Source organism: Diprion similis, chromosome 2 (genome assembly GCF_021155765.1).
Source record: "Diprion similis isolate iyDipSimi1 chromosome 2, iyDipSimi1.1, whole genome shotgun sequence".
NCBI lineage: Eukaryota > Metazoa > Arthropoda > Insecta > Hymenoptera > Diprionidae > Diprion > Diprion similis.
In genome coordinates, this window is record NC_060106.1 from 15,705,749 (window position 1) to 15,733,334 (window position 27,586).

The window sequence follows — 27,586 nt, forward strand, 5'->3', positions numbered from 1 at the left end:
GAGAAATATGAGAAATAGAAAATGCTGGTTATATCCTCGTTGAGTGTACCATCGTACACATACAGGGTATCTATTAACGGACGAGCCGTGAAAAACGACGTGCGAGTTACAAGAAGAAGGGCCCTAGACTCTAGAGACGATGTGAGATCCCGTTTTAAGGGCTGCGAGTGTACGCTGCTACAACGTATCCCAAATGATGAGACGAGCCTCACCAGCCACGTGTAAATAAACGAATAAAGAAAAACAAACCCGTGTCCTTGAAGCGAATACGATCATCCTACTGCGGCATGGTACATGCGTGGATGAGAGAAATCGTGAACCGGCGGGGTTTCGCTTCCAATGACCGTGAATGAAATTTGGAAGCCAACCTCCCGACAATTAACATCCTCAAGATAATCAATTTTACATCTGATTTCCTGTTTTGCAATCCCTGTACATTCGTGAACTTAGCGATCGATCAGTATAAAGAGTGTCGACGAGATTCTCGTTCGGGTGATAAAATTTCATTGAGAACGCGACTCGGGTGTCTCGATGTAGCAATTCCTGGCAAATTTCTAGCGATGACTGGCAGTGAGAGGTATGCAAAGTCTTCCTCATCACCCCGGTGTGTTGAGTTGACGTATAAAGAGTATAAGTTTCCTAGTTTTCGTCCAAGGCTCTGCATCCTTCTCATTGCAGTGGTGGAGGAACGATAACCACGAGCATCTCCTCCTCTCTTCGTAGGCAACGAAACACCATCAGCTATCCACAAATACCACGAGGTTATATTTGGAGACACGCGGGCTGCGAGCCGCGGACGATGGACCTCGGAATCTCTTCTTATTTCCTCCTTTTTTCCTATTCGGCTGGATTTAGAATTCTTAAATTGAAAGGCGCAACGAAACCCGCGCGGACGAGCCGGGACTCCGGACTTCTTAGTAAGGGAAAGTTTCAAATTGCTCAAGTCAATTCCAAGCCGTGAAGCTATGGTGCAGGTGGAAATGGGATAGGATAGTCGGGTGGGCGGATGAAGAAGAAGAACTGCATTCGCCTGAATTTATGCCTTACTTGCTGAGTAACGAGAGCCACTTCGCTGACATATCTTAATCCGAAACTCGATTTACCGTTGTTTGCATTGAAAACACTCTGTTCCCCTCTGATCGCATACATGGGTTATGTGATACCTACAATAACCCAGACGTACGTTACGGTATTTCCGTCTTCCGAACTTAAATTTCCAAACTTTGGTCGCTACACTAAAATTTACGTAGCCTAGTTTTACACTCGCGAACAAATTGATTGATCGCATCGTCTTCCGTGCAGGCTGCATATGACGCAATTCCCGATGCAACGTTTACTCTGCGCCTGTTTATTATCCTTCCTAAATTTCGCAACCATGCGAGATCGACGATCGTGGTTTACCTCATCCCGCTTCAAGGTCCAAAGAATCTGTATAATGCAATAAATGACACAGTGTTAACCTACAGTTCTTCTCTGGATTTTCTTCGCCTCATAAGACATTTACCGATTTGCGTTCTGACTATAAATATACGTAACTCGCACCGCCTTCCCCGTGTGTAATAAGCAAGTATAAGCAATCACCAGTAACCAGTTATAAGTCCAGAGTGTGAACGCGATTCGCTAGGCAGTGATTATTACCGTGGTTGAAATATGAGATCTTTCAACTTCTGCGAAGCTTCCGCGAAACTCGTAGACCTGAGCTTCTGCCACGAGCACCTGTCCCTCCCTTCCTTCTTTAAGGCTGCGTTCTCACGTGAACAGCACGAGCCGGTGATACAATAGCCCTCCGCACGAGCTCGGAACACGTATACGTGCAGATGGAGATGTGTAAAAACCTTCATACACACGTCACACATGCGCACCGCGTGTCGTCGACAAGTACGAATGCCCATTCTGCACAAGTTTACAAGTTTTGTGTGAAGGTAAAAATAAAAGAATAAAAAAAAAGTGCAAAACCTCTGCGGGTAGCGTGGGAATTATGCTGTCATTTAAGTACCTCAAACTGTCTACATAACGCCAATTTTAGCATGAACAAAGACGTGCTCTGCAGCCTGGACAATTCCGTTTAGACAGGATATCCCGGATCTACACTTTTTTTTCGTGCATCGATTTATATTATACATGTATACTTATATATATTATATATATATATATACATGTATGTTTCATCAGCATGTTACAACGATCCTGCAGGTATAATACACGCGTTGCGTGTTCTCCGTGCGTCTATCAAACGTCGCGTATAGTCGATGAAAAATCTGAGTAATTTGATCGAGGTTCACCGTAGGAATCGGTGGCCAGCTGATTGCAGGATCCATGAAAGCACGGGTTTGCGATATGCGTCGTGTTGCATGGTGACGTTTAGAGGCAATGCGGTAAAATTTACTTTTAAAATATGCGGCCCGCGCGGTGCAAGAACACATAATATAGCCACATAAAAGTATGCCTCCCGCAGACTTACAATTTCCAGCCCATTACCAGGGGACGGACGATACAATTAACCACACGTCGTAATCTCCTGCCTGCGCGTGTAAACGGCTCAAAATATTAAATAATGGTGCAATTAGCAGACAGGTTTTAATCGCCTCGTCAACAAGCGCGAAGTGAGATGCTGCGGCTACTGGAGGATATGCTGTTGCTGCCGCGACGACTCCTCGAGGTCTGCTTTTCGCGAGGAGTAATTTACCGCAGGCGAAGAAGAGGAAAAAAAAAAAAAAAAAAAATGAATAAGAATTTTTTTCCGATTACGTAACAATCTTTTTGCAAGTACTTGTGCGTGTATACAGGATTTTGTCAGAGTATAACAAAAGGTCGTGCTGCGACGATTTTTCGATCAGACAAACTCGCAAGCTATATAGGAACTCGACTCGGATAGTGAGGTGAAAAAAAAAAAGAACTAGTTGAACGTTCTTTTTTGTCTCTTCACCTTGCGGAAGACGCGCGTTGTTCTCTTGCTATCTTTTGAATAGGCGGGCGTACATATATTGCTCTTAAGATCAAGATAACCGACGGTACATGTATGTATATAAGAAGATTTCTGTAGTGCAAAGCTGACAAAGAGACAAAATATACGGATAGAAACGAACTCGCTTTGGCCATGTGCGATATGTCCGTTGTTACATAGTGAACGTTGCATGGAATACTTTACTCGCGTTGTTTTGTACGTCGATCCGACGGCTGGACCAACTAGAGACGAAGTTAAGTAAACGTGCGCAAAATACCGTCCACATTGCATTTCTCTGTTATTTTCCATCCTCTTTTTAAATTCAACTATCGATTAATCCTCTACTGCAACCTACGGTTCTTTCGTAAACACATCTCTGAATCGTTTAGCCGCAGAAAGTTGTACGAAAATTAGATACTTCCGTGGATAATTTTAACAGTAAAACCGGAACGGAATTTGCCAACATTGAGAAAATAATTGTTAGAACGCGAACCACGAGCGATCCGTTTAAATTTGCAGCAGCAGCAGCAGCAGCAGCAGCAGCAGCTCAGAGCTCGGCGGAAAAAGTTAAGCTGTAATTCTAACGGTTATACGGTAATCCTGGCGTTGTTACAATCCTTCGCGAGAGGATAACGATGCTCGGAAGGATAGAAATCGCGAAGAACCAATTCGAAGAAGTCCTGATGAACATCCGCTGTCTAAGGAACCAAGAAATACTGCACCTCACAGTGCACGCACCCTCGGGCTGCAGGGCTTGCAGATTATGCGACTTAGATATAGGCCGACAAATACCTTACACATACATACAAAGTAGAGTCGTTTGGTTAGCGGACTAAAAAGCTCTTCACGACCCGAGACGGTCCCGCAAGGGATTTACAATGTGGAAAATGACGGCGTGAGAGCGGCTGGCGAACGTAGGTACGGCAGGTAGATACCAGTTTACTCGCATAAGAGAAGGAGGATAAGGGGGAAAGGGAAACAGCGGATACGTTAAACTTCCTCCTCGTAATCCGTTGGCGTTCGTTGTATTCCTGCAGGAGCCGATGCACCGTCGTGCCACGGGGGGAGTTTATGCCGTGCGAAATGAAAAAAGCTGGGGAAAATGCATGACGACCGAGCACTTAAACGTCGGATAATTCATGCCCATGCAGGCTCTTACACACCGACCCCCGGCTCCCTGCCTCGGGATTTTTCAATTTTCTACTACCCTGCATGTATGTACCTATTAAACACGAGTACCGCAGTATTTAGCCAGAAGATACCCCGAGATATTGAACGAGCTTCGTAATATTTACCCGGAGGTCGGAAGGTACGGTGAAATCTTGAACCCCTGTTAGCTGGGACCGATTTTGCAGTCAACCTTTCCAGGTATAAAACTAGCTACAAGCTTCGAAACTCTTAACAATGCACGCAGAGCTAACTAAGAGTGGCTCCAACGGATCAGGCCTTTCCAATTTGGGGTCTAAAAAAGGTTCTCGTTTACGGTTGTCTCTTTCCAAGAAATCACCTGAAAATATTTCGGACTAATACACCGATGTCCACAATGAGAGGATAACAAATGGTTCCGATATTGCAATATCCCGCGTAATAATCTCCCCAAGGGAATAACTCTGCTACGTGGATTTTCACATTTAATTATACGTATAACCTCTATAGGCTAAACGAGTCCCGAATATCACGTCCATTGTCGAAATAACGACGAAAAGCGGATGGCTCGTGATGAGTTTCGGGGGACCGAAGCAAAGTGGGTTCACACACATAGGGTGGGATAGAAGAGACGAGAACGGACGGACGATAGCCCTTTCTCAATTTTCGATAACCCGACGAAGGGGCTAATCTTTCGAAGAAAGGAAAATGAACTTTCCGACTTTGACCGGGATCCTTGAGATATATACATACATACACACATATATATATATATATATACCGTTGGTCTCGAAAAGATCCACGGTTATAATATGAGAAAAGAGAAGAAGAAAACGTGTTGCTTTTGTGGTCCGGCCGAAAGTTTGGAAAAAAAAAGGATGAGCCTATGAGCTGAGTCTCGATTATCAGAGAGGCGTAAATAATTAATTAGACTGATCTGAAAGAATGATCGATCACTTTGTTCACCGAGATTATGTTAGGGGGGCCAAAATTGTGAACCGTGCAACACCTGCGCCACCCGCGTTCGTCTGTTGCAGGTGTTACGGACGTGGCCATTTCCGTGACAGACACGGCAGATGTGGGCCGCGTGCGGCTGTTGGCTCCCACCATTCTGGGCTCTCGTTTTCTCTAAGCATCCGTACAAAGCAACGCGAGAATAGAAAAAGACTAGCCGAGTTGAAACGGCGGATACTTATACGTATGAAGTGAAAAACCGCGATTCCGATAACCGTGGGGCGTTTCGAGCACAGTGGAACGTCTAACGGGTATCTAGACGGTCTTTCGCATTGTGGCGAAAAGAAACTAAGATAATTAGGGTGACCCAGTTGGTTTTACAGACCGTCAAGGAAGACAAACGTTTACCGAAGAATTCTTTTTTCCGCACCATTATTTTTTCTCTCTCTATTATTATGTATTCTCGAAAGACGAAGAATATCGGTTGGTGGGTGATGCCGTGCAAAGTGTACGCCGACTCGGTATAGCGACATGAACAGTCGTACCCTCTATATACGAACCAAAGTGTGTATTTAGTCGTACATACTTCCATAATGAAGATGAGAAATAGTAAGTGAAAACATACGGTCGTCCAAGACCGGAACAGTTGTAACAACATTCGCTGCTGCTGATGAAGGTTTGCGGTCGTAAGCGACTCTCGGCATCTTTCCTGTCGCTGCAATTACGCCGCGATTAGAAAGGTCGCAATGTCGTTAAACAAAACGAATACTCCATATTACATTATCGGATCTCATATAATCGCGGCAATAAGTGGTGGAATTTTTTAATTTTTTTATTTCTTCAATAAACGGGTATAATCTCCGTGTCGTTGATCCGTCGTAAATTCGATATCGCAATATTGTTTCACGTTTGTTCAAACAATTACGCGTATAAACTATTCGTCTATGTGTGTATTTGTGGGTTTTTTCATTTATTACTATTTTCTCTTCCGCGTATACTTGAGTTTTTTTTTTTTTTTTTTTTTTTTTTTTTCTGTTATTTCCGTGTCAAGGAAAGAGCGATGTTTTCCTCGCTCCTTATTCACGGCGAGGCCTGTCTTCGGTTACTTAACGAAAGAATACTTTCTTTTCAACCGGGGTACCCGGGGCGCGGCGGGTGCAAGGCGATGAGAGTCATCGGGCAGAGTGGCGACGGGCCGAGGCGGAGTTTAGCTAACGATAAGCCAAGGCTAGGTATAAGGCAATCTTTCGCTGCCCGCGAGGAGGGTTAAGATTACGAAACGCCAAATTGCATCCATTCAACAAAACTTTCTCGGCAACATCAATCGCCTCTCGGATGTTTTCCCGATCCACCGCTGGCCATCTCCTCGCGCTTATTTCAATATACGTTTGCTCCGGAGGCCGATCGCAGCACCCATATCCTCCCCCCTACGGCCTCACCCCACATCTTAGGGATGTTAAACTTTCTTGATTGAATACGAGAGATCCCCATCCCCATCCCCGTCCCCGTCCCTATCCTCGATTCACCCTGGACGATGTATCGCTTCCAGACACACCGACAAAGTGTTCCAGGGTATTGAATCGGAGCCTAAATTGGTTAGAGCTCTTTGACGTCGAAGAGGGCCGAGAGAGTTCAGAGGTGAAAAAAGACGGGATTTATCGGGAACGAAATGAACGCCCGAGTTCCAAAATTGTTACGCATAGTCGAATCTACCTACATACGTAATATAATTACATTAATACGTATTGGATTAGTGCAATTGATGTACCACGTTTATGAATTCAGGTCCTTACACAGTTGGTAAAAATCCGAGTATACATTCAACGTCGTTGCATTCGCCGTGTGCTAAAGAAGAAGAAAAAAAAAAAAAAAATCGCCATTAAATACTGATGAAACGTAAAGGTTGTTTAACCTGTGGAATAAATACAGAAATAAGCCTGAGATCAGAATGAGGAATGGACAGAAATTTACGGATCATTAAACGCCGGCCAACTGCGCAACGTCGTGGGTATTCCGTAGAGTAAATAGTTGGGCGATACATATATCGGGTGTCGGAAATGCGTATCACCGCTGCTGCGTGTGTATAGCGGATCGTAAATTCGATGGTATAGACAGCTTGGCACAGGCCGCACAGTGGTTTTTGCAAGGTAGCAATAATACCGAGGTGCGCGGTAGACGAGTAAAGGCTGAAGGCAATTACCTCATCCCATGTTGAGTTAAAAGGCGGGATATCAAATTTTGCCGCGTGTAAAATCACACAGGAGGCTAATTCCGATAATTTGTCATTCTCGCCTTTCGTCTCTTTCATCTCACTGGACTCTCATCTTCCCTCTCGTTCGTTTCTTTCTCTCTCTCGCTCGCTCTCTCTCTCAACGCACAACAAATTACATAAGTCCTTCGTATAAGGCACATCCGTATTACACATATACACGACAGGCTTAACGTCGAACGTGCTATCCGCAAAGTGAACGCACTTCTTCAAGACTTGGAGTGAGTGAGCCACTCTTCCGTAATCCCTTCCCCGTCTCCTCGAGAAGAAAAGAATCCGAGTTCAATTGGCTAAGACCATGCACGGTACGAAGAGAGAAACATGTCTGAAACGTCGGTAGATGGAAAGAAGTAAAGACTTTGAAAGTACGTCTCGTGCGGTTTTATTTTATTAATCAGTCCACGTTTATCCCGTCCTGTAATTTTCCGCAAATTTTCTTCAACGGTACGTTCGCCTCTACTTTCCTCCACGGGAACAACATTTTTTCTTTTATACGTACAAACGTTAAACATTTGGCTACGTATATCTAAAATCGATACAAGTTACTCAGCCGATGTACATGAACGGTTTATCGAAAAATGCAATTGAAGATACTTCGGGACGTGAGAACTGTAAGGAGGTGACGAAGCATCGGCATGGAAAGTGAGAGTTTAGTTCGAGGGTCACGCTAAGTATGGAACCTTCGAAACGACCAGTACAGCAAATTTCCATTACCCAATGTAGCCGGATACAGAGTAGATTTGCAATTCAAGTTGCTACGACAGTCGTGTCTCAGGATTGCAGTCTCTTATCACCTTCGGCTCCTCGGAGTTTCCATGAAACTCAGCTTTTTCGAGGACTCTGCAACACGCGTCTAGTCTCTTCCTGTTTATTTGTGCGTCACTATTTTATTGCGGTTCTTTGCGCCCAAGTTGACCTCTGGTTTGAAAAACACAAATACGATTCACGGATGTGCCCGCTTGTTTGCGACAGGAGAATGTCGAAGTTATCAACCTACAGATAAAAGCGTATACGATATACATAAACATAATTATATCGTTTGAAGAGTATTTTCGTCCGTCGAGGTGCGTTTCCACTCGGCATAAAACAGGATAAGATCCGCGATACGGGACGCGAGAAACCCCGCATCGAAAAGCGAAACGGTGCGACGTCGCTACGAAGCCGAGATAAATTAATATTCAAGCTGTTTCCGCAGGATGCAACAGCGACGCCGACGACCAAGGTTCAAGGGCGTTATTCCGATGTGGTTCTAAATTTTAATTGCATTCTGAAATTGGCATTTGCAAGAGAAATAGAGAGGCGTCTACTACGAGAACGGCGGTTGTTCGTTGATCCTGATATCAGCAGCTACGTAAACCGCATCCGTCCGTCCTTTTCGTCATCCGTAAGCCTGGCGGCGGCGGCGGATTAATCCTGCGGGTAAAAATCCTTGAGTGCACAAACCGAGCGAATGCATGATGCATAAAACGCGCTTCGGGGGCAAAGAAGGGTTGCGTTCGCGAGTCGTAAAAGTAACCAAGGGATTCAGCCGGTCCCTCTGCATCCGACAATGAGCGAGATGCTGGGCAAAGACTATTCAAAGGAAGAGAAGCAGGAGGGCAGCCATTGCATGGCGGTGGAGAGATAGTTCAGTACACGCGGTAGGTACGTGCAGAGTCCGCTACTAAATAAAGAAGAGAAGAAGAGGAAAGGAGGGAAGCACCGCGCTCCGGCTCGTTGTCAATGGAAAAAAACTTGAGGGAGCTTCCAGTATTAATAACCGAGGATGAGTGTAACGCACACGAATACTCAAAGAAGGGATCTGCGATGCGTGTGTAGCACGCGAATCGCGGCGAGTCTCTCTTATACGAAAACGCATCCGCATCTGAGAAGGAGGAAGACTTTTTAAAGCCCTTCTCACACGCTCAGACCCTATATACTGCGTGGTAGGTAGATATAACAAGCAAGATCGTAGAGCCTGGCGAGTCACCCCCGCTTATACACACTCTTTTAACTCTCGACTAATGGGGTTGCCATGTTAAGCCCCGAATCGAACTGTTATACACACACCGTTTATTCCCGTCGCGGTGGCAACGCGGCGTTCTCGAGGAGGGTTAAATTGTTCTTCAATTTTCTAGGTAGGTATATAACCACCGTCGGCGACGACGGCGGCCGCAAGTATATATATGCCTGCATGTAAAGCTGCATATAACGTGTACGACGACGATATTGACAAAAGCGTGAGAGGTGAAGAAATGCGGAGTGCGAGGTATTAAATACCAAGCCGAATACGATCCGCGGCTATATAGGCATTGAATAATGGAAAGATAGCGCGTTATCTGCGTGCGCCTCGGCTAAAGTGTGTGGCTGCATCCTGCAGTGATAGGATCCTCGTTTTTGGACCGAGTCAAAGATGGGAGATAATATTAATTACGGTTATAACCGGGTATGTGAACCGGCTTACGCCAAGTATTCGATGAATAATTGCCGCGAGAGATTGGCTTATTGAGGAGATTATAATGTCGCGCTTCGTTGCAAGATCGATGTCCAAGTGAGAAGTGATATGTTAATGGGAGACCTGCAGCGGCTGGTATTTAACAAGTTTTTTCCATGGCAGCCCGCGCCGTACAACTTGGAATTTTTTTGTCGAGCATCAGCGGTTAGACACTGTCAAAGAAGCTCGCGGTAACACCGCACAAGGGTGGAATTCTCTCAGCTGCGAATGAAGGAATTGATTTGACAAGAAAATTCTTCAACATATAACCCATAAGCGAGTACTGCAGCGGAGGAGAGTCACTGACCGACACGCGAATGAATAATTCACTTCACATATTGTTGGACGCGCCCAGATACCGTCGCGTCTGCGGCCTACAAGGTATACATACATGTATAATAGGGTGCCTACGTATACCTTCTACACTACGACAAAGGTGTGCTGGGAATGAAATTAATTTACATTCCAAGAGAGAATCCCAGCTTTGTCTCAAACGTTGTCAGCTGCATTGGGTCAATGGCGTGAATGCGATAGTGATTTGAGCTTAAATCAGACCCCACGCGTCGGCATCTTCCGATCGCAATACGACCTATTTACACTGTCACGTACTAGATGAACCATGCTTAGGTGTAATTAACGCGGTACACTTTCGCTGACCCGGCAAGTAACAAATCTGGACGTAGAACGAGTCGAAATTCTATTTCTCCAAGCGCACTTTATCGCACCGGTTGAATTAGTGAGACGTTCAAAGTTCGTTTGGCAATTATTATGTGTATTGCCGCCGCGTTTTCTATACCGGGTGAATATTACTTGATAAAAACGAAACGGGTATCAGAAATGCCTGCAGAAATCCAACTGCAATAGAAATTCTTTTAATTTATAGATTTAATTTCATCTGCTGACGTCGCGTCGCAGAGAAATAAGAAGTTTAACTCGCAGTTCGTCACCTAGTTTTCATTATCCTCAGGCCGCGCACCGGATGTCGTCTCGCTTGGGGAAATTTATCGCAGTCAGCCGAATTACTACGGTTGAACTAGGCTCTCCTAGGTCTTCCTAATTATTCATTCTCCAGCCCTCTTTCCTCTCTCCTCTCTCCTCTATCGCCCTCTCAACTTACTCCGGAATCCACTTTTACCAGGTAATGACAACCGCGGGTAACAGATCCTCTGCTAAGCATTCTCGGCTAAGGTTAGTTAACTGAACTAGGCGAATGGGTTTTTCTCATCTATCCAGCGTTCTCGAATGCAAAAATCCTTTTCTTTCCCAAAGCATTGTGCCTTATGTACAATAATTTTTTGTTACAATAACTGGATAACTTTCAATTTATTGACCAAAATATTTTCTACCCCCCCCCCCCCCCCCCCCCTCCCCTATCAAATATCTGTAAAACTAGAATTTTCAATGTGAAATTCGAATTCAAGTTGCTCGATTGTTCTGCTGGTATTCAAATGTTAATTGCTCATTACGTGTTATAGTAAGGTGGCGGAATAACTTTTATGCAAATTTCTTCGGGGCTGTACCCGAGACGGTCCCTTTCGCTTGGCATATTCGCTCCAACATTTTTCGCATAATAACAACCTCTGCAAAGACGGTATGAAAAAAAATATTCAATTCGTATTGTCACTTTTCATGTATCACATAATATATAGTATTTCTTGCACAACGGAAAAAATATAATTACCCAAATTTCAATGGCCAATATAAGATTGGCTGGCATATATGTATGATCTATATGTATAACGAACATCGACATTCAGAGTCAATAACATAAAAAATGCTGCACGATTAATATAGTATAGAATACATCTCCTTTGTAACTCTTCCCCTAGTTTTCGCAGAAAAATAAAAAAAATAAAATAATTAATCTATCCTCACAATTTTTCTTTAATTATAAAAGTTAAATCACATCATTCGTCGTTACGACCATACAGCGGTTATTCCAAGTCCCACGATATTCACTTAATTTTTTTTTTTTTTTTTACTTCGTTACGGTTTGGTTAACGTCGAATAATCGACGGTAGTGCAAAATGAAAACAAACAAACAACGGCAAACAAAATTTATCACCCGCGGCGACGTCTGCTTAGGTTAGCCAAACAGTATCAGTACCAAAGACGACTGTCAAGTCGGCCGCGTTCGATTTACCGGATCGACCGAGTTCACTGACTGCGCAGGGGGCGATGATCGACCGACAAAATCGCATCGATCGCGATCATCTCACGGCCTGATTTTGGGTAGATGTACTTGATTTTTTCAATCATAATTTTTTTTTTTTTCAATAAACACTCTGGGAACTTCATCGACAATAAATTATCGGTCGCAGGGTAAAACGACGACTCCTGATATTTGTGACATAACGTAATCGTTTTCAAACTTTGTAAAATACTCGATGTATCGACGCACGATTAAACGGCGAGACTGAAAGACGACGGATTTCGCAAAAAGGCGTTTTCACTGTGAGTCAGTGCAAAAAACCCAGTCTTTTCCAGTTTTCCTGGATTCGTTATCGCCACCGTAAAGCTTATCTTTTTTCCATCAACTGCTACAAGTCACCGAGCGGCTACCGCAAGAAAATATTTATACGACGTAACATACTGCACAATTGTTTTATAAAAGCGTAATTGCAATCACCAATTAGCAGTTCATTTTCCGGCTAATTGCAATTCCGCGATTGGTTATTACGCGGTATAATAGATACCTACGTGAAACCGGAAGGATGTTGTAACTCGTATAACCTACTCGTACAAGTTTCAATGTACCTAGAATAACTCGGGAGCTACAAAGGTGTACCGAATTCCGAAATCACAGTGGCGGAACCTCGTCAATAATTTACAGCAGATCAAAGATTTATCGATAAAATTTAGTTCCTAATTAAGAAATCGGCAGCACGCTGAGTCCTGATCGCGCGTATGATGTTTTTTAATTTTAAACTTACAAGAAAGGTCGAGCCGTAAAGATACGAGCTATGTAAAAATACCGAATAAATATCGAACCGACGTTTAACGTACAAACAAACAGGCGTCGCTTATGCAATAATTACCCGGCATACCTCTCATTGCAGGCGATTTCGATAGCAGCTTTTTGTATATAGTCATTATGCCTGCAGGACCGGGTCTCGCGTCGATCGGACCGACGTGATAATTTAAGGTAAGTTTATTTATCCCCTGTCTCGTGCATGGTAACGCGACGGGAGATAAACCGATATCGAAGTAACGCAGTTCTCTCAGTTACTTTACGGCTCTTTGATGCCAACGCGTCATCGACTTTTACCTTATACCTACATTTTCGATTTTCCTTCGCCGTTTCGACGCAGGTCAAAGCCACCCTGCGTGTGTCACGAGTATTTGCCGAACCTTCGACCTCGCAGCTTAGGAGGCGGTCAAATTTTTCTCCGGGGAACTTTTCCTCCGGGTATCAAGAGCAGCCGTAAAGATGAAATTTCGAATAAATGTATATTTATACGCTGGTCTGATAACGCCAAAGAGCTGCAGTGAGACTGAGAAGTTAGAAGTATTTTCTTTTATTCAAGACTACAACGCTTATTGCTTCTCGTTCGATACTTTATCTGTAATCCCCTTTATTTAACGAGCGTAACGGTTCGATCTGTACCTACGACTGATCTAACCGTCATTGGTCACGACGTTTTTCGATCATTTTATACGGTTACGATACTAATCGGATATCTCGGATCCGTTGTTAATTCCGCGTGCGTGTAGAACAAGTAAAACCATCGAGAATATTGTTTAGTCTTTGCTGTCGTAAACAATTGTTTGTATAAAATACTTCACGTCCGATGATCGAAGATTAGCTCCGCGGTATATCCGAATCGGTAATTGGCGATTTGATCGTTGAATGGAAGCCGGTCAAGTTATAAGAAAATTAATACCGTACATACATGAAAATCGATTGGAATTTATTGTTGACACGAAGTAGAGGCGTGCTGCTATACTTATAGGCCACTGCGCTTGCAGGGTGTCGGATCTCGAAGAAATTAATCAACCAGTCCCGTGCAGGAGAAGCTTATGTAAATAGGTATGTATGTATGTATGTATATATCACATTTCAGGAAACCTAGCAATTTTCAACACGCAACAGCCGCGTGGTCACCGCATCCTCAAGTTCAACTGACTAATTGAAGAACTTTGCAATCAAGGTTTAACGGCTGTCACTCGATCTGTACTAATAGAATACAACCGGCGTAGGAAGTGCGAATAAAACAAATGAGTTGACCGCAGAATTACGTACCTTAGAAATGACGATTTATTGTTAAAACCGATCCAATGTCCAATCCATACCTTCGTATAATACAGTAGTTCAAAGTACCGCATGACCGTTAAGTTAGAGGTTTTAGATTTACAGTATTTCGATGCAAATTCATCTTCAAGGGTTTCCAGGGTCTCTGGATGGAAATAGCAGACGAGAAGAGAGAAAAAAAAATTCATCTCGTTTACATAAAAATTTGTTTTCTATGGATATTGGAATCGGTAGACCGTAACTGATGCAAGCGAGAGAAAAAAGAAGAATAGAAGAGGAAGAAAAATAAAACAAAAAAAAAATAAATAAATAAAGACTAGCACAGTGCATAATAAAAACAATCAAGACGTAGACAGAAGAATTACGTTTCAGAGAAAAAGGGTCAGTATGGAAATCATAAGACAATGGCGAAGATAATATTAAGAAACAAGTTGAATAAGACGCAGTATTTTGTTGAACAATTTGAACGCAAAGTGAGTAACCAGTGACCATTGGAAAAATCAATTTTCATAAACTTACGTTCAAATTTAAGCGTTATTCAGGCTGACTGTGCAGATATATATATACATACATATATATACACACAACGGTTTGATCCTCGGCATACTGCAGCCGGCGTCGGCGATAATAGCTTTGGTTTTATTTTAAACAGGAAATGTAAATCAGTTTGATAGTCGTCAAAGTAGTTTAATGTAAAAATAAGGTTTGGATTTCGTAAACGAGATTGTATAGGTATACCTATCCTAATTAGCACCAGTATATGTATATTACCTACACATACACATACGTTATAGATACACATGGGTGAAATACGTAAATTCATTTAAAACGTTCGTGTTTATACCCCGAACTTATATTCGGACGGAAATGGCATGTGCCAGCTGCAAAGTTCACCTGGTTGTCAGTCTGCGATGCCGCCATACACCGAGAAACGTCCGCACGCACACGGCGACGCCCAGGGTAAGCTGAACACGTCCAGATCCCTTGCACATCGACACGCAGACCGTTTGTAAACTATAACCGGGATATTGAAGTGAGACAGTCACCTGGCTCTTTTTTTTTTTTATTATTATTATTTTCTTTTTTTTCTTCTTCAACTGTCACTTCTGCCCTCCCCGATCTGTGCCAGTGGTTCAAAGCCCCAAATTTCACGGGTGGTTTTGCACGGGTGAAACAATAAAATGAACAAAGGAAGGACAAGAAGCTAAAAATATCTAGAAAAAAAAACTTGCGCAACATTTGTCGTTATAGAAAGAATTTTTCACGGTCGTTATAATAGTCGAAATACCGGGATATGTTTACGTACGCACCGGAGCAATTCATTGGCGCTAATTCAACTAACAAGCTACAAGGTGAATTTCTGCATGTAATACCTACGGATGTACACATCATTGTAAAAAGCAACTGTTAGCACGCGTTGAAGCTTCAGCTGCGTCAATACGTCGAAGGAGAGCCGGTAACAAGCGGTAATTTGCGGAGTGAGAAAAAAAAGTTGAATGGAAAAATAAAAAACGCGTGAGCTACAAGAAGAAAAAAAAAAACTAATCAACATAACGTATGAATCGCAATTTCTGCCGGTGCAGAGCGCCGGCGTTGCTGTCGTCAGCTACGGGAATAGAAGAGGCAGATCTCAATATTGAATTTAAAGGAATTTTGTTGAAACGAAGCGCAAGTGCGCTACACGGGCTTAAAATAATCACCTCTAGCTTGGGACGAGCGCAGGGCTCCGCTATTGCTGCGCCACGCCATGGCCACCCCTGATGCTTCACCACCGCAGAAAGTATAACACTGCACATGTATACATACATATACGCATTGGTCTATTTCCGTACTATAATTCTCCCCGGCTATTTATTTATCCTGCATATGTAAATGGGGATTCCAAGTACTTTGCAGACGATGCAACGATCATAAGAGACGCGTCTTTCCTCTATCTATAATCCTGAAATCAAGAGGAAAGGAGTAAGGAAGGAAAGAAAGAAAGAAAGAAACGAACAAAAAACAACCAGCTAACTGCGTCGATTCGTCGTTTGCAATCTATGTACGAGTCAGCGATAAAAATGACAAATTCGTTTTCAGATATAAAGCGAGATCTACGATATTGAGCCCGTATCTAATTTCCTCCATGGTGCGACCGATCAAAAATAATGAATGATATCGTATCAAAGCAGCATCGTTAGTCTGCGATATTGTAAATATATAATAATATGATAAAGTAATATAAATTTAAATGAAAACAACCTCACAAAGCTGATTTATATTGTTCGCCGCGTCGTCGCCGTCTGTTATGAAGAGTGCATACCATATGATATTGCGAAAGCATGAAAAGTTTTTTCATCCTTGTACTCAACGTCGTCTTCGAAGTAGGTACATATTTTTCCTTAAGCTGATCTCGGTAAGGATACTGTAGTTACACGTGTGTATGTACGTATGTGCGAATCAACGATCGACAGAGAACTGTTAAACGATTCAGCATGCGATAATGTTATTACGATCTATGTGGAAACGAATGATTCATGATGTTGGTAGGATATCAGCTGTGGTAGTGATCGTAGACATAATTTAAACGGTAAACACATGACTGCAGTAAGAAAGAGGTGCACGCGTATATGTATGTGTTTATGTACATGATATGTATGTGTTATACACACATCACGTATAGACGACTTTCCTTCTCAAGCGTAATTTATAATTGGTAATTAACGCTTGGCCTAGCTGCAGTTATGGAACCGTATTCGTTCAACCATTTCGACACGTGCAGCAAAACTTACGGTAGCTTTCGATCAACATCTCAAGGTGAAGTCGCTTCACATTGATTTCATAACGGTGTTGTTATGCGCTTATATATGCATAATAACAAAAAAAGCTGAAAATACCTTATAGGTGATGTTTACACACGTTCCGTTCTACACTAATTTTATAAACCGGGTGGTGACATAGGTTGAAAAAAGTTCAATCCACCGCTTACATTATACATTATAATGAAGAAAGAGAGCGGTCGGACCACGGACAAGGAATTTCTTTGACCGCGATAAACGTGGGAGGAATTTTTTTTCACCTCAAGTAGTTGTCTTCCTCTCTAGGTTAACCAATCGTAAAAGAAACTCGGCGTGTTCCCTGTCCAAACGATTGACACACGTTAATCGGTTCCATTTTTTTTTCCTTCACCCCGTACAAGATACAGGACAAAAATCCATAACGAGACCAATTAGCGCCCGAGAGGTCCGAGATCGGCCGCCGCTTCTCGCGGAGAAGATTTGAGTATTTGAGTATTTGAGTATTCCAGAGACGCTGTCTCGACGAAAAAATTCAATTCTCAACGCAATTCTCTTCTCTCGGTACAGCACACGGCGGCGTTCGTGCGCAACGAATACGAAACTACGTTAAAGGTTGAGAACACCGTTCGAAGTTAGCGCACGTACCCTGGCTGCACACACGCGAGGAGGAGGCGGAGGCGGAGGCATAAAGTAGACGGTGTTTTTCGTTCTTTTGCTGCTCCTTACTTTTTCAGATCTCCATACCCCTTATACCACCGTGGTCGCGCCAATGGTTGCCGAATGAAACATTCACCATCGGCACAGGTACACGTAGGTATATATATATTGTACGGGCATGAGAAGCTCTTCTCCCGCAGCGTGTATCGGTAGAAGGAACAGAGTTGTTGTAAGGACACCTTATCCCCGATCTTGGTTCTACCGATAAAGCATTAGAGGCGGTTAGGTCCTCGAGGTTCAACGGATCTAACAGGTATGTACCTCGAGTTTTACCGAGCGCCCGGATAAGCCTGAGTAGGTATATAGAAAACTCGGTCCTAAACTTGGAATGGGACTGTTAGTGTCCGGTGGAAGGCTGCAGGAGTGTTACAGGGTCCAACGGCAAAGTACAAGACGAGATGAGATGAGATGAGATGAGATGAGATGAAACGAGAGGAAAGACGAAGAGAGGAGAGGAGAGGAGAGGAGAGGTCGTAAAGGGGCAGTATACTTTTTACGTTTTTTTACAGCGACCATCAACTCACCTGCATGATAAGTTTGGGCAGAGTGTGCGTAGCATTGGGCTGCTCCGATGTTGGCCGCTGCTGTTGTTGGCCAGCATCTGATCTAAGATCTTGCCTCCACCTCAGTACCCCCATCATATCCAAGCTCCTAATGTTTACCGGTTTATTCGATACAGAAACGCCGTTGCGTTCTGTCGTCCGATCGAAGCCACGGGGTAATAAAATTTGAACGACAATAATAAAACGCAGGAACGATATGATTAGAAGAGAAAATGCATTGGTATAAAATTGCAGTCATTTGTTAAGTCTTCGGGGCACTTGATGTCCGTGATGAACGTTAAGACTGTTTAAGTTACGCATTTCCTCACATGCGGTATAAGACACATTACGACGATAACGATTACAATGACGATGACAATGACAACGATGACGCGTTCAACACTTTTACGTAACACTTGATGATCGTCGTGTTCAGAGACGAAGAAAATCGGCAATGAAGCGAGATTTCAGGATCATTATCCGCGTTGCGGAACAACACTGGTACACGTGAAACTGCAGCGTCGTCAACGGTTTACTAGTGTTCATTTTAAAATTTGACGAATGCCGAGTTGTTTTACATGTTTCTAAAACAGGAGTATGAGGTCAGAGTAGAAAGTATTCTCCTCCCGTGTACTCGTTTACGGTTTACGGTATACTCCCCGCGTGTAGGTACGTCAAATGCTCGGGAAACGCGTAGGGAATCCAACCACGGCAGAACGGAGCGCAACCGTCAACTGGCCTCGGCTGGTAATACACTCGACAAGCGTGAAAAGCAAACGTTAACCGAACTGCGTGCGCAGCTCTCGGCGCACTTCCACCGTGACTTTCGACCAATCGGGGATCATCACCGTCCTTTGGATATATACTCGGTGAGCGTTATGCGCTCTACGGGAAAGGCTGCACCGCACATCGCCTTTGGGTTAGCCAGGATTACAGGCACTTGACATTATCATGGCGTGTCCTGAGAAAGTGGGAAACAGATGGCTTGTACGAAATATGAGGTGGTATTTATCATCGCTCGTCGAAGGGTCATGCGATTGAAAATATCACGAGGCAATGTAGTTCATCATAAGTGAAAGGATTCTGGGTATCATAGAATTTCATACATGCTACTGCAATCAATTTACACCTAAGGTACAAATTATCGGGTGTAAGGAGTGCATGTTTCTCAGGCAACCTTTCTTCTTCCTTGACGAATTTTGGCCAACGTGTTAGCGTCTCGATATGACTGAGCTGGGTGTCAATCAATTCACAGGTGCGCGCCTGTTTACTCTTCGCATTATTCCTGTACGTGTAGAAAATAATTTGGAAAGGTGCATGTACAACTATAAGATTGTCAGAGAGAAGATAGTAAGATGTAAGTATGTATAACCGTATGTTACTGTACCTATACACGATCGGATAAAAGTTTCCGAACGTGATTAGACACAGATGATCTTGACTTAGATACTTGAAACTTTATCTTTGGATGCGCGATAAGGATTTCAAGCATTTCGACAAAACTGTATAATATCTCACACTTATTTGATCTGTTAGAGTAAACGTATTTGCTTACTTCGAAGAAGTGGAAAACATTTGTAATAACCAAATAAAACTATTTCTCTGGAATGAGGTTGATATGACAAAAGTGCTGGAGCACCTCTGATTATTTGTAAATATATGTATAAGGCTTTTCTCAACGCGTGAAAGACCATTTCTAGAAAACCCCTTTCAAACCGTTTGTTCACAATGACCAAACCGTTTTTAGTTATTGAGTGATAATCAGGTGACTAACTTCTGTCAATAGAAGAAAAAAGTGAGGTAAAAATTGTGAGGAGTCATTGATTTCTACAGAAAAATGATGTATAAAATTTTCTGCCTGCAGTTTGAAAACGTTTTTCGGGTATTAAGTGTATACGATCCTCATGCACGAAGCGTTAAAAATTATTGTCAGTTGCGGACGTTTATACGTTCAAGTGAACTCGTTAAGAACTGTAATTGGTTGTGGCGAGGAACGAAACGAAGACGAAGCCGAGGGAAAAGGGAACAGAGAATCAAGAGGAAGTTTCTGAAAACTGGACAACGAAGAGAACGCGGAGCCAGGACAAGACTGCTCGGCTGCAAGCGGATGTCATTTCGTGGTCGACTTGTTTCCTTGTCTCGTGAAGCACGCCGATGGCCCCCTCTTACCATTCTTTTGTATGTCCTGGGACGTTATTTTTATTTTTATCAACTTCCTCCGTTGAGAGAGAGGTAGAGAGAGAAAGAGAGAGGAAAAAAGAAAGATGTGAACCCCGTCAAGTGAAAAAGAACCGACTCGGGTGAATGCTCGTAGAATGCATGCTACGGGCGGCACAAAGATCGTACCGGCGGAGATCGATTTTTTTCAACGATTCGATAACCAACTCGAAAGGATTCCACCTGCAAGACGAATTGAAAAATTGGGTAAACTAATTACCGCTCCAAGCTCCTTTCCGCAGGACATCTCGAGTAGACGAGGGTGCTCTTTGCATTCGGAATTTAATTTAAAAAATTTCTTTACGTATAAAACCGGAGCGTTCGGATCTAATTAGAAAGTTTTTCAAAAGACTAAATCTACATTGCCCTCGATTCACTTTACGTATATACGTCACTCTCGTTTGCGTATCTCTGACATTTTAAGATACCATAGTATATGTAAAACTTTTTTCTCCTATTACGTTATTTGATTTACGATTATATTCGTACTAACGACTTTCGAGAGATTATTACGAAATTGATGTCTGTATCTAAGGAGCAGTTCAACATTTACGGTATACACGCATAATTAATCACTCTCACTTATGTATTCTCCAAACTTATCCAATTTCGATTATATATACAATATATATGTATAATTGTATATACATATATTTAAAATAAAGAAATATATTTAACGCAGCTCTGAAGATTCATACTTTCACAATTGGGAAATTTCTGCTCAACGCAAGTGGCAAAAACGTTGATAAGAAAATAGATAACTAAATAATAGCTAATAATTTTAATTAGGTACTAAAACTTTATACAAGTTGTAAAAGAACTTACACCCTGATACATATACTTGTAAAACTGTTCATAATTGAAGCATTTGATGTTAGTCTCGGAAGCGCTAGAACTTGAGCCGTTTATTAGTTTCAACTTCAGAAGCAATTATTTTCGCGGAAGAACTTTACGACGCATTGTACTACAAGGTGTACTATTGCATACCTACATATATAATGGGATCGAACAAAAGACAAGACAGAACAACAATAGAAAAAGGAATGCTCCTCATGTTTTATCGAAAGTAAAAATGAGAACAGTACCGGATGCTAACAAAAAGCCGACATGGAAAGAAAACAAGAATTAATAAAAAAAATTTTAAAAAAAGTTAACAAAAATTTCACCCACAATCGCGATATCGTTCGTACCTACATCCTGTCATCGAAATCTGGGATCTTCACGGTGTAGTGCGTGCCGCCCCATACGCACGTGTAATGTAGGTCTGCATCGTACACGTACACACAGGAAATCTGTAAAATCTTTCCGAGTATTTAGCCGAAGCCCTAGCATGACGGTTAGTGTACCTCGCCTCGGTGGCTGGAGCGAAACTTCCGGTGTACCTGTCTGCCGACCGGAAGAGGACTCGCTCTCCCCACATCCCGCAGGACGTTGCGTCTCGCCTCCTTGCATGCGTGCTGCGCATATCGTTCCATACCGTCGTCGTCGTGTTCGTCATCCTTCAACCACCGTCGAGCATAACGAAGGCGTGTCGGTATCCACGCAGGCATACCTTCGTCCTACAATGGTGATGCCGATTCACAACAGCTGGGCACCTCTTTTTCTTGGATGCAATCCAATGCAATGAAATGAAATGAAATGAAATGATCGCTTTCTGAAGTCGAGGAGAGAAGTCGGTCTGTAGTTAATACTCGAAGAAAGGAACCGCAGTTCGCATTCGGCTTTCAGCCGAAATTCTTACCATTAATACATGAATTACCTGCGCTAAGCCCTGGTGCACAATGAGTTTCGCAAAATTACTAGTGTGTGGTTGGAGAGTTGCGTAGTATATAGCATACGGCGATTTTGAATTGCATGCATCGTCTGAAAGACTTCTATCAGCAACAGCAGGAGCAGCAGCAGTAGCGGCTGAGCAGTTGTCGCTGCATTTTTTAACCGGCTTAAGGCAGGGTATTAGGTGCGACCGACCGACCGGTGCGTTGCCAATCGTTTCGATTTATACGCCAACGATCCGTGCATCAAATACTATATCCTGTTCTTCTAGCATACCGAGGACACGTATACATTATAATATATGCTCACAGAAGGATCGTGATTGCACGTCTCGCATTCATCGCAGCAAACAACATGAGCATCAACTTTTCAATACACGAAAATTTTGCAATAATCTTTTGTTAATCTGTTTTTTTTTTTGGTGCTTTTTTGATTTCGCAACCTCGTTTTTCAATTTCTGCAATTCTTTTATATAGGTATTTTAAATTGATATTTTACAGCGATTTTTTAGTGAAATTTTAACAGCAAAACGATGTGTGGCAGCGGCAGGATTGAGAATCATCCTAATGCGATGTAAATTGTTCTTTTCCGGGAATTAAAATTTTAATTCGTATCCTCGTATACGTCTTAACTGCAACCCACTCGTTTTGTTAACTCGTATTACCGGTGCTGTTACGCCTCTCTATTTGCATTACGGGGAGAACTTGTAGCTAGATTATTTCAACTCTTAGTCAATGTACTAGTCAAGTCAGTTTGCACGAACTCTAAAACCTGATTTTACAAAGATAAATTTCAATCTTTCCGTTGTTCAGCGGCACCTTTGAGACAATTTCCAGGCTGAATTGGACCAGTGGCCTAAAATCAATAGCGAAATAAGTGTAGGTAGATTTAAGATGAGGCCATTAGCTTCGAGTTCTGTCGGTACGTTTACCGACCGAGGATCTATTCTTACCATGCGAACTGCGTTAAGTTATCGACTGATGAGCCGACGTAGTTCGGTTGGTATCTTACCAAGTGCAGTAATTTGCACTACCGACGACTAATAAGATCTACGGTTACCGACTGAAAATAAACCAACTTTTGTTTATCAACTATTGGCAAACTACAAAGTAAGAGCGAATAAGAAGATAAACGAGTTTTCGGGTGGTAAAACAAATTTCTGATGTAGCGCAGGTTTGATGAATAGAGAAAAGAGTTTGGGTACTTAAAACACATGTGTTAAAAATGAAGATGAAAGTATGGAAGTCACATGCCCATAAAACGAACGAGACAAAAAAATTCCATTAACAGCAGTTGGGTTGAGAAATACAGGATACATACGCAACATATTAACGGCCCAACATGAGGAAGGGTTCGACAAGCGTCTAGACGCGATGTGCAAAAACATGAGAGTGCAATGTGATAGAAGATCTCGACAGTTGGGAAGTTTTTTTTTGTTCACCCGAAGCCGTCATGCGAACGCAACGTAAGAAAGAAATCCCGTGATTTTGTATCGCATTCTTCGGCGTAAATTCACCGGGAAAGGAATAACATAAAAAATCGGAGGATCGTCTGCTGGGCCAAATTCACCTAACCCCGCAGTATTAAAACCAAAAGGAAGAAAGTCACTCGATGGATTTAACACATAATTTAACCCGTGCTGAATGGATTTTTGTGTAGGAGAAATGAGGAGAATACTGTAAATGAAGGATAATCTGGATTGAGTTCCTCTCCCTTTGTCACAGCATCTTCGAGGCGAGAGTACCGGAAACGCGGGTGGAAGGGGCGAAGTAATCCAGGACCAGTATTTCGTTTTTATCAGTTTTTAATAACGGCTTTCGTTGTCCTACGATTCACCGGACTGAAGAACTCAATCCTACGCGCTATATGCTCCCCATCTCTTACACGAACCAGAATACCCAGCGTGATCTGAAGTGCAGAGCACTTGAAAGCACTGCAGGCAAGAGGGAGAGTAGAAAGGGATCAACCTCAGGCATCGGACTGTCGCAGCAGTCCCTCGGCTAATCCCGCATTTTTTTATCCTCCCTTTCTTTCACCGAGTATGAAAGAATGGCGAGAAACGACTGTATAAGCCAAGTATCTTATCGGGCCTCCTTGGGTCACGGTCGTCTGTGGGTTTCGAAACGGAATGGAAATCGAGGTAGCAAAAGCTCCGACCTGCGGTTTGAGCACCCTTAAAGAGACACGGGCGGGCATAAGTCGCGAGTTTTGTTACATACGTATACAGAAATTTTTCAGAGCCAAAGTAGGCGGTTGAATACGTTACTCTTTGACACATTTGTACATTAGTTGTGTGTAATCCTTATAACGAGGTACTTCTGCGTTGCATGAAAAATGTCAAGGTTGAGAGGACGGGTATTAAGATTGAAATTATACTGGAATTCCCTCAGTCAAAGAAAGTACTGTGTATAGAGAAAGTGAGAGAGTGAGTTAGGACTCAAGGCTATTAATTATCCACGAATGGAAAAAGTCAGTCTGTACAGCCAAACGAGAAAATAACAGGGTTTTCGCATAAAAATGCAGTAAGTCTTGAATTTGTAAGTTCTAATCCTGAAAAATATATACGTCGTGAAATACGTGGTGAATATGTTTCAACTCTCTAGGTATATCGCATGTAAAGAAATCTTGAATTTAATTTCAGTAGAAAAAAAACCGACCGTAATTACATTCTTGGTTTTACCAAAGCTCAATTTCGTCTATCCACGAAATGAAAGTGTAAAGCGTAATTCGAAGCCGGTTCAGATTTTTTCCTCATTGAAAAAGAAGCTGTGAGCTCAAGCGCGTAATCCTGTGGATTCTCTATATCATACATCCAATTACGGTAAAACATGGCGATAGAGAATTCGTCGAAATTTCTGAATGACGTGCGTGAATCACAGAGACAGTCGGATTTGCGGTTCGGCCGTGTCATCGCCGAATCAGGCGTGTCTGTGATTAGTTGACCCAAGGGAATAGCAGGGTTAGCACTGAGCTGCGTTAACAGTGAATGTTGATAGTCATTCTACACGTGATGATAATTGAAGAGGTTCATCGTCGTCCGAGTTCGCAAAGCATGACAAGACGAAGGCGAATCGTAGCTCTTTTAACCGTCGTAAATCTCACCTCTGCAGCAGCAGTACTTGCGGAGTTGCAGGAACGAAGACCGGCTTTCGAGTGATTGAATAGTTCATATGAGGTAGTTTAGGGTTGGGCAGGCCTCAGAATTGCAGGACGCAGGATAGCCAGGATTAAAGTCGTCGCGAGGCGTATAGTATAATTGCAGATTTCATTAGAAGATTAGGATCGGTTTACACAGCGGGATCGTCGTGCCAGCCAGCATGCGGCCTTGACTTAATTCAATTGTGTCGTTCCAAGGCGGCGAACTTCCTGCTCAATTATTATGCTAATCAATCAGATTCGAATCGTGACCAATTCCCAACGTACACGATGCATGATGAACGTACTGTACGTCTACAGGGGACTGTAGGTATTAATTCGATACGAAGGGTGTTTCTTTTTTCTTTTTCTCCTTTTTTCTGCATTGGCGAGATCGATTAGCGAATGACCGGCAAAATCATCCCCCTGGTTTACTCCAACACTAACAGCGTTGATCATCGGTCTTCTTTTTTCTGTCACCGTTAAATCGAATTGGAAACAAAGCACGAGCTGTGCAGCTCTCTATACAGGGTATGTATCTGTTATATCTATAATGCCTAGGTATAATACACGTACAATGCGACGCCAATTGCGACTGATCCGAATGACGGAGCGATTTTGTTCACTGTATAGCTGGTTGGTTTTAACCTTACACCTTGTAGCCCGACGCAACGCAACGCGACGCAACGCGACGTTACATGCCTACTACTATAATAAGCCGCAGGCTCAAGGTGCAGACGCACATACCTTTGTAGTCCTCGGCTAAATCACTGCGAGGGGAAATAAAAAGCGAAGCTAATCGGGTTCATTCATCTAAAGATCGTTAACGATGTTTCTTTGCCGTAGCGCGATCGCGCGCGTTTGTTGAACGGTATTATACGATACCTACAGGCATAGGCAGTGTACCTAGGTGTGTTGTACTCTGTTATACACCGATCGCTGGAGAAGGAATTACAGCAACAAGCAACGATCCACCCCGAGGGCAAACACCGGCTATTTGGGATACCGGTAATAATAATGAACGAATTTCGAGCTCTGTATTCTCATACCTACTTCCACCGTGTGGAGATCACAGTGTGAACCCCGAGTGTGTTATTACAAGTATAGGACCTCGGCAACCGGAAAGATTACAATGTGAAAGACGTGATGGTTGGATGGGAAATGGGCGAAGGTATATTGCGTAGCTTGCAATGGCGAGAACACAGCGTTGTGACAAAAGGGTGAAAAAAGTTCAATTAGGTAAGATTAAAACTCGCCGCCTGTACAGGCACATCGCGTTTCTTCTTCGTTATACCTAACGCAGTGCGCATAAATTCAAATTAGAATTGTTCATCCGAGAAACGAGAGGAAAATTTCCAATTCCTGGCTAGTGTATACGTATACAACGCAAGGTGCGAGTATAAAGGGTACAGCGTGTAAAATTGGTAATAAGACAGCCGCTGCACGAGTAACGGGAAAACTTTGTTGAGGAGCCACCGGAGCGTCGTGTAGGGTGAATGCTCGTGTCACTCAATTAATTAAAACACTCACCTGAGAGAAGTAAGGAGGTAAGACGCAGCGTTGATCATCAAGACGGGAACTCTGGACCCTCTCGAGCAGCTCGAACATGTGGTCGGAGTGCGTCGTTACCTGAAAACATGAGAAACTCCGGTTACAATTAAATTCTGTAGAAATATATTTTTTTTACAGTTCATACCTATATTAGTTTTTTTTTTTTTCTCTCATTCCAACTGATATACGAAAGCTCGCTTTATCATATATGATTATACACGCGTGACGAACCGTTAGCGGTAAACGACGACTGAGATCATACCGACATTTTTCTTCGTATATATATAATGTTACGCGGCGATTATAGCCATATTGTGGGTCAGTTTGACGTGTTTCGAGGAAAACCACGCACAACGGTTTATCTCATTTCCGGACGACTTGGGCTCAGCCGAGCTCAGTTATCTTGCCATTCTTTGTCTTCAGCATCGCTCGTATTATGTGACAACCGACATAAGAAAACATTTGGAATTTACATAATTTCCCGATTTACGAATGACGCATAATACTTTTTGCACATTGATTGTATATGTTAAAAAATTAAGCGTCACTGCCGAGTGTTTTCAACGATTTGTACCGAGATAAATTTTACAGCGAGTATCATTTAGGGAACACGAGTCTGGGCTTAAGTTTTTCGGTCTCTAAATTCGCAGCACTGCAAGCCTGTGCATGGAAACTTATCGTGCACACACATATGCGCGCACATAATGGCTCGTTAAAGTTCTAATGAAAGCAGAGAAAAACGCTTCCGCCGCCCGAAGGCGTACAGGCGAACAGCCGTCGGGATATGAACAGCGAGATATAACTCCGTAATAAAGTTCAACCAGTAACTCTTCATT

At 42.8% G+C, this 27,586-nt stretch overlaps 1 protein-coding gene across 2 annotated transcripts in view; it reads right to left on the reverse strand.

Moving 5' to 3' along the window:
* The window catches only part of LOC124416138 (rap1 GTPase-activating protein 1-like), a 140,660-nt gene that overhangs the window by 19,942 nt on the left and 93,132 nt on the right, over window positions 1-27,586 (reverse strand). For both annotated transcript variants that reach the window (XM_046897032.1, XM_046897033.1), the window contains exon 3: window positions 26,730-26,828. In XM_046897032.1, the coding sequence (XP_046752988.1) occupies window positions 26,730-26,828 (99 nt within the window). The remainder of the gene's footprint in view (window positions 1-26,729; window positions 26,829-27,586) is intronic.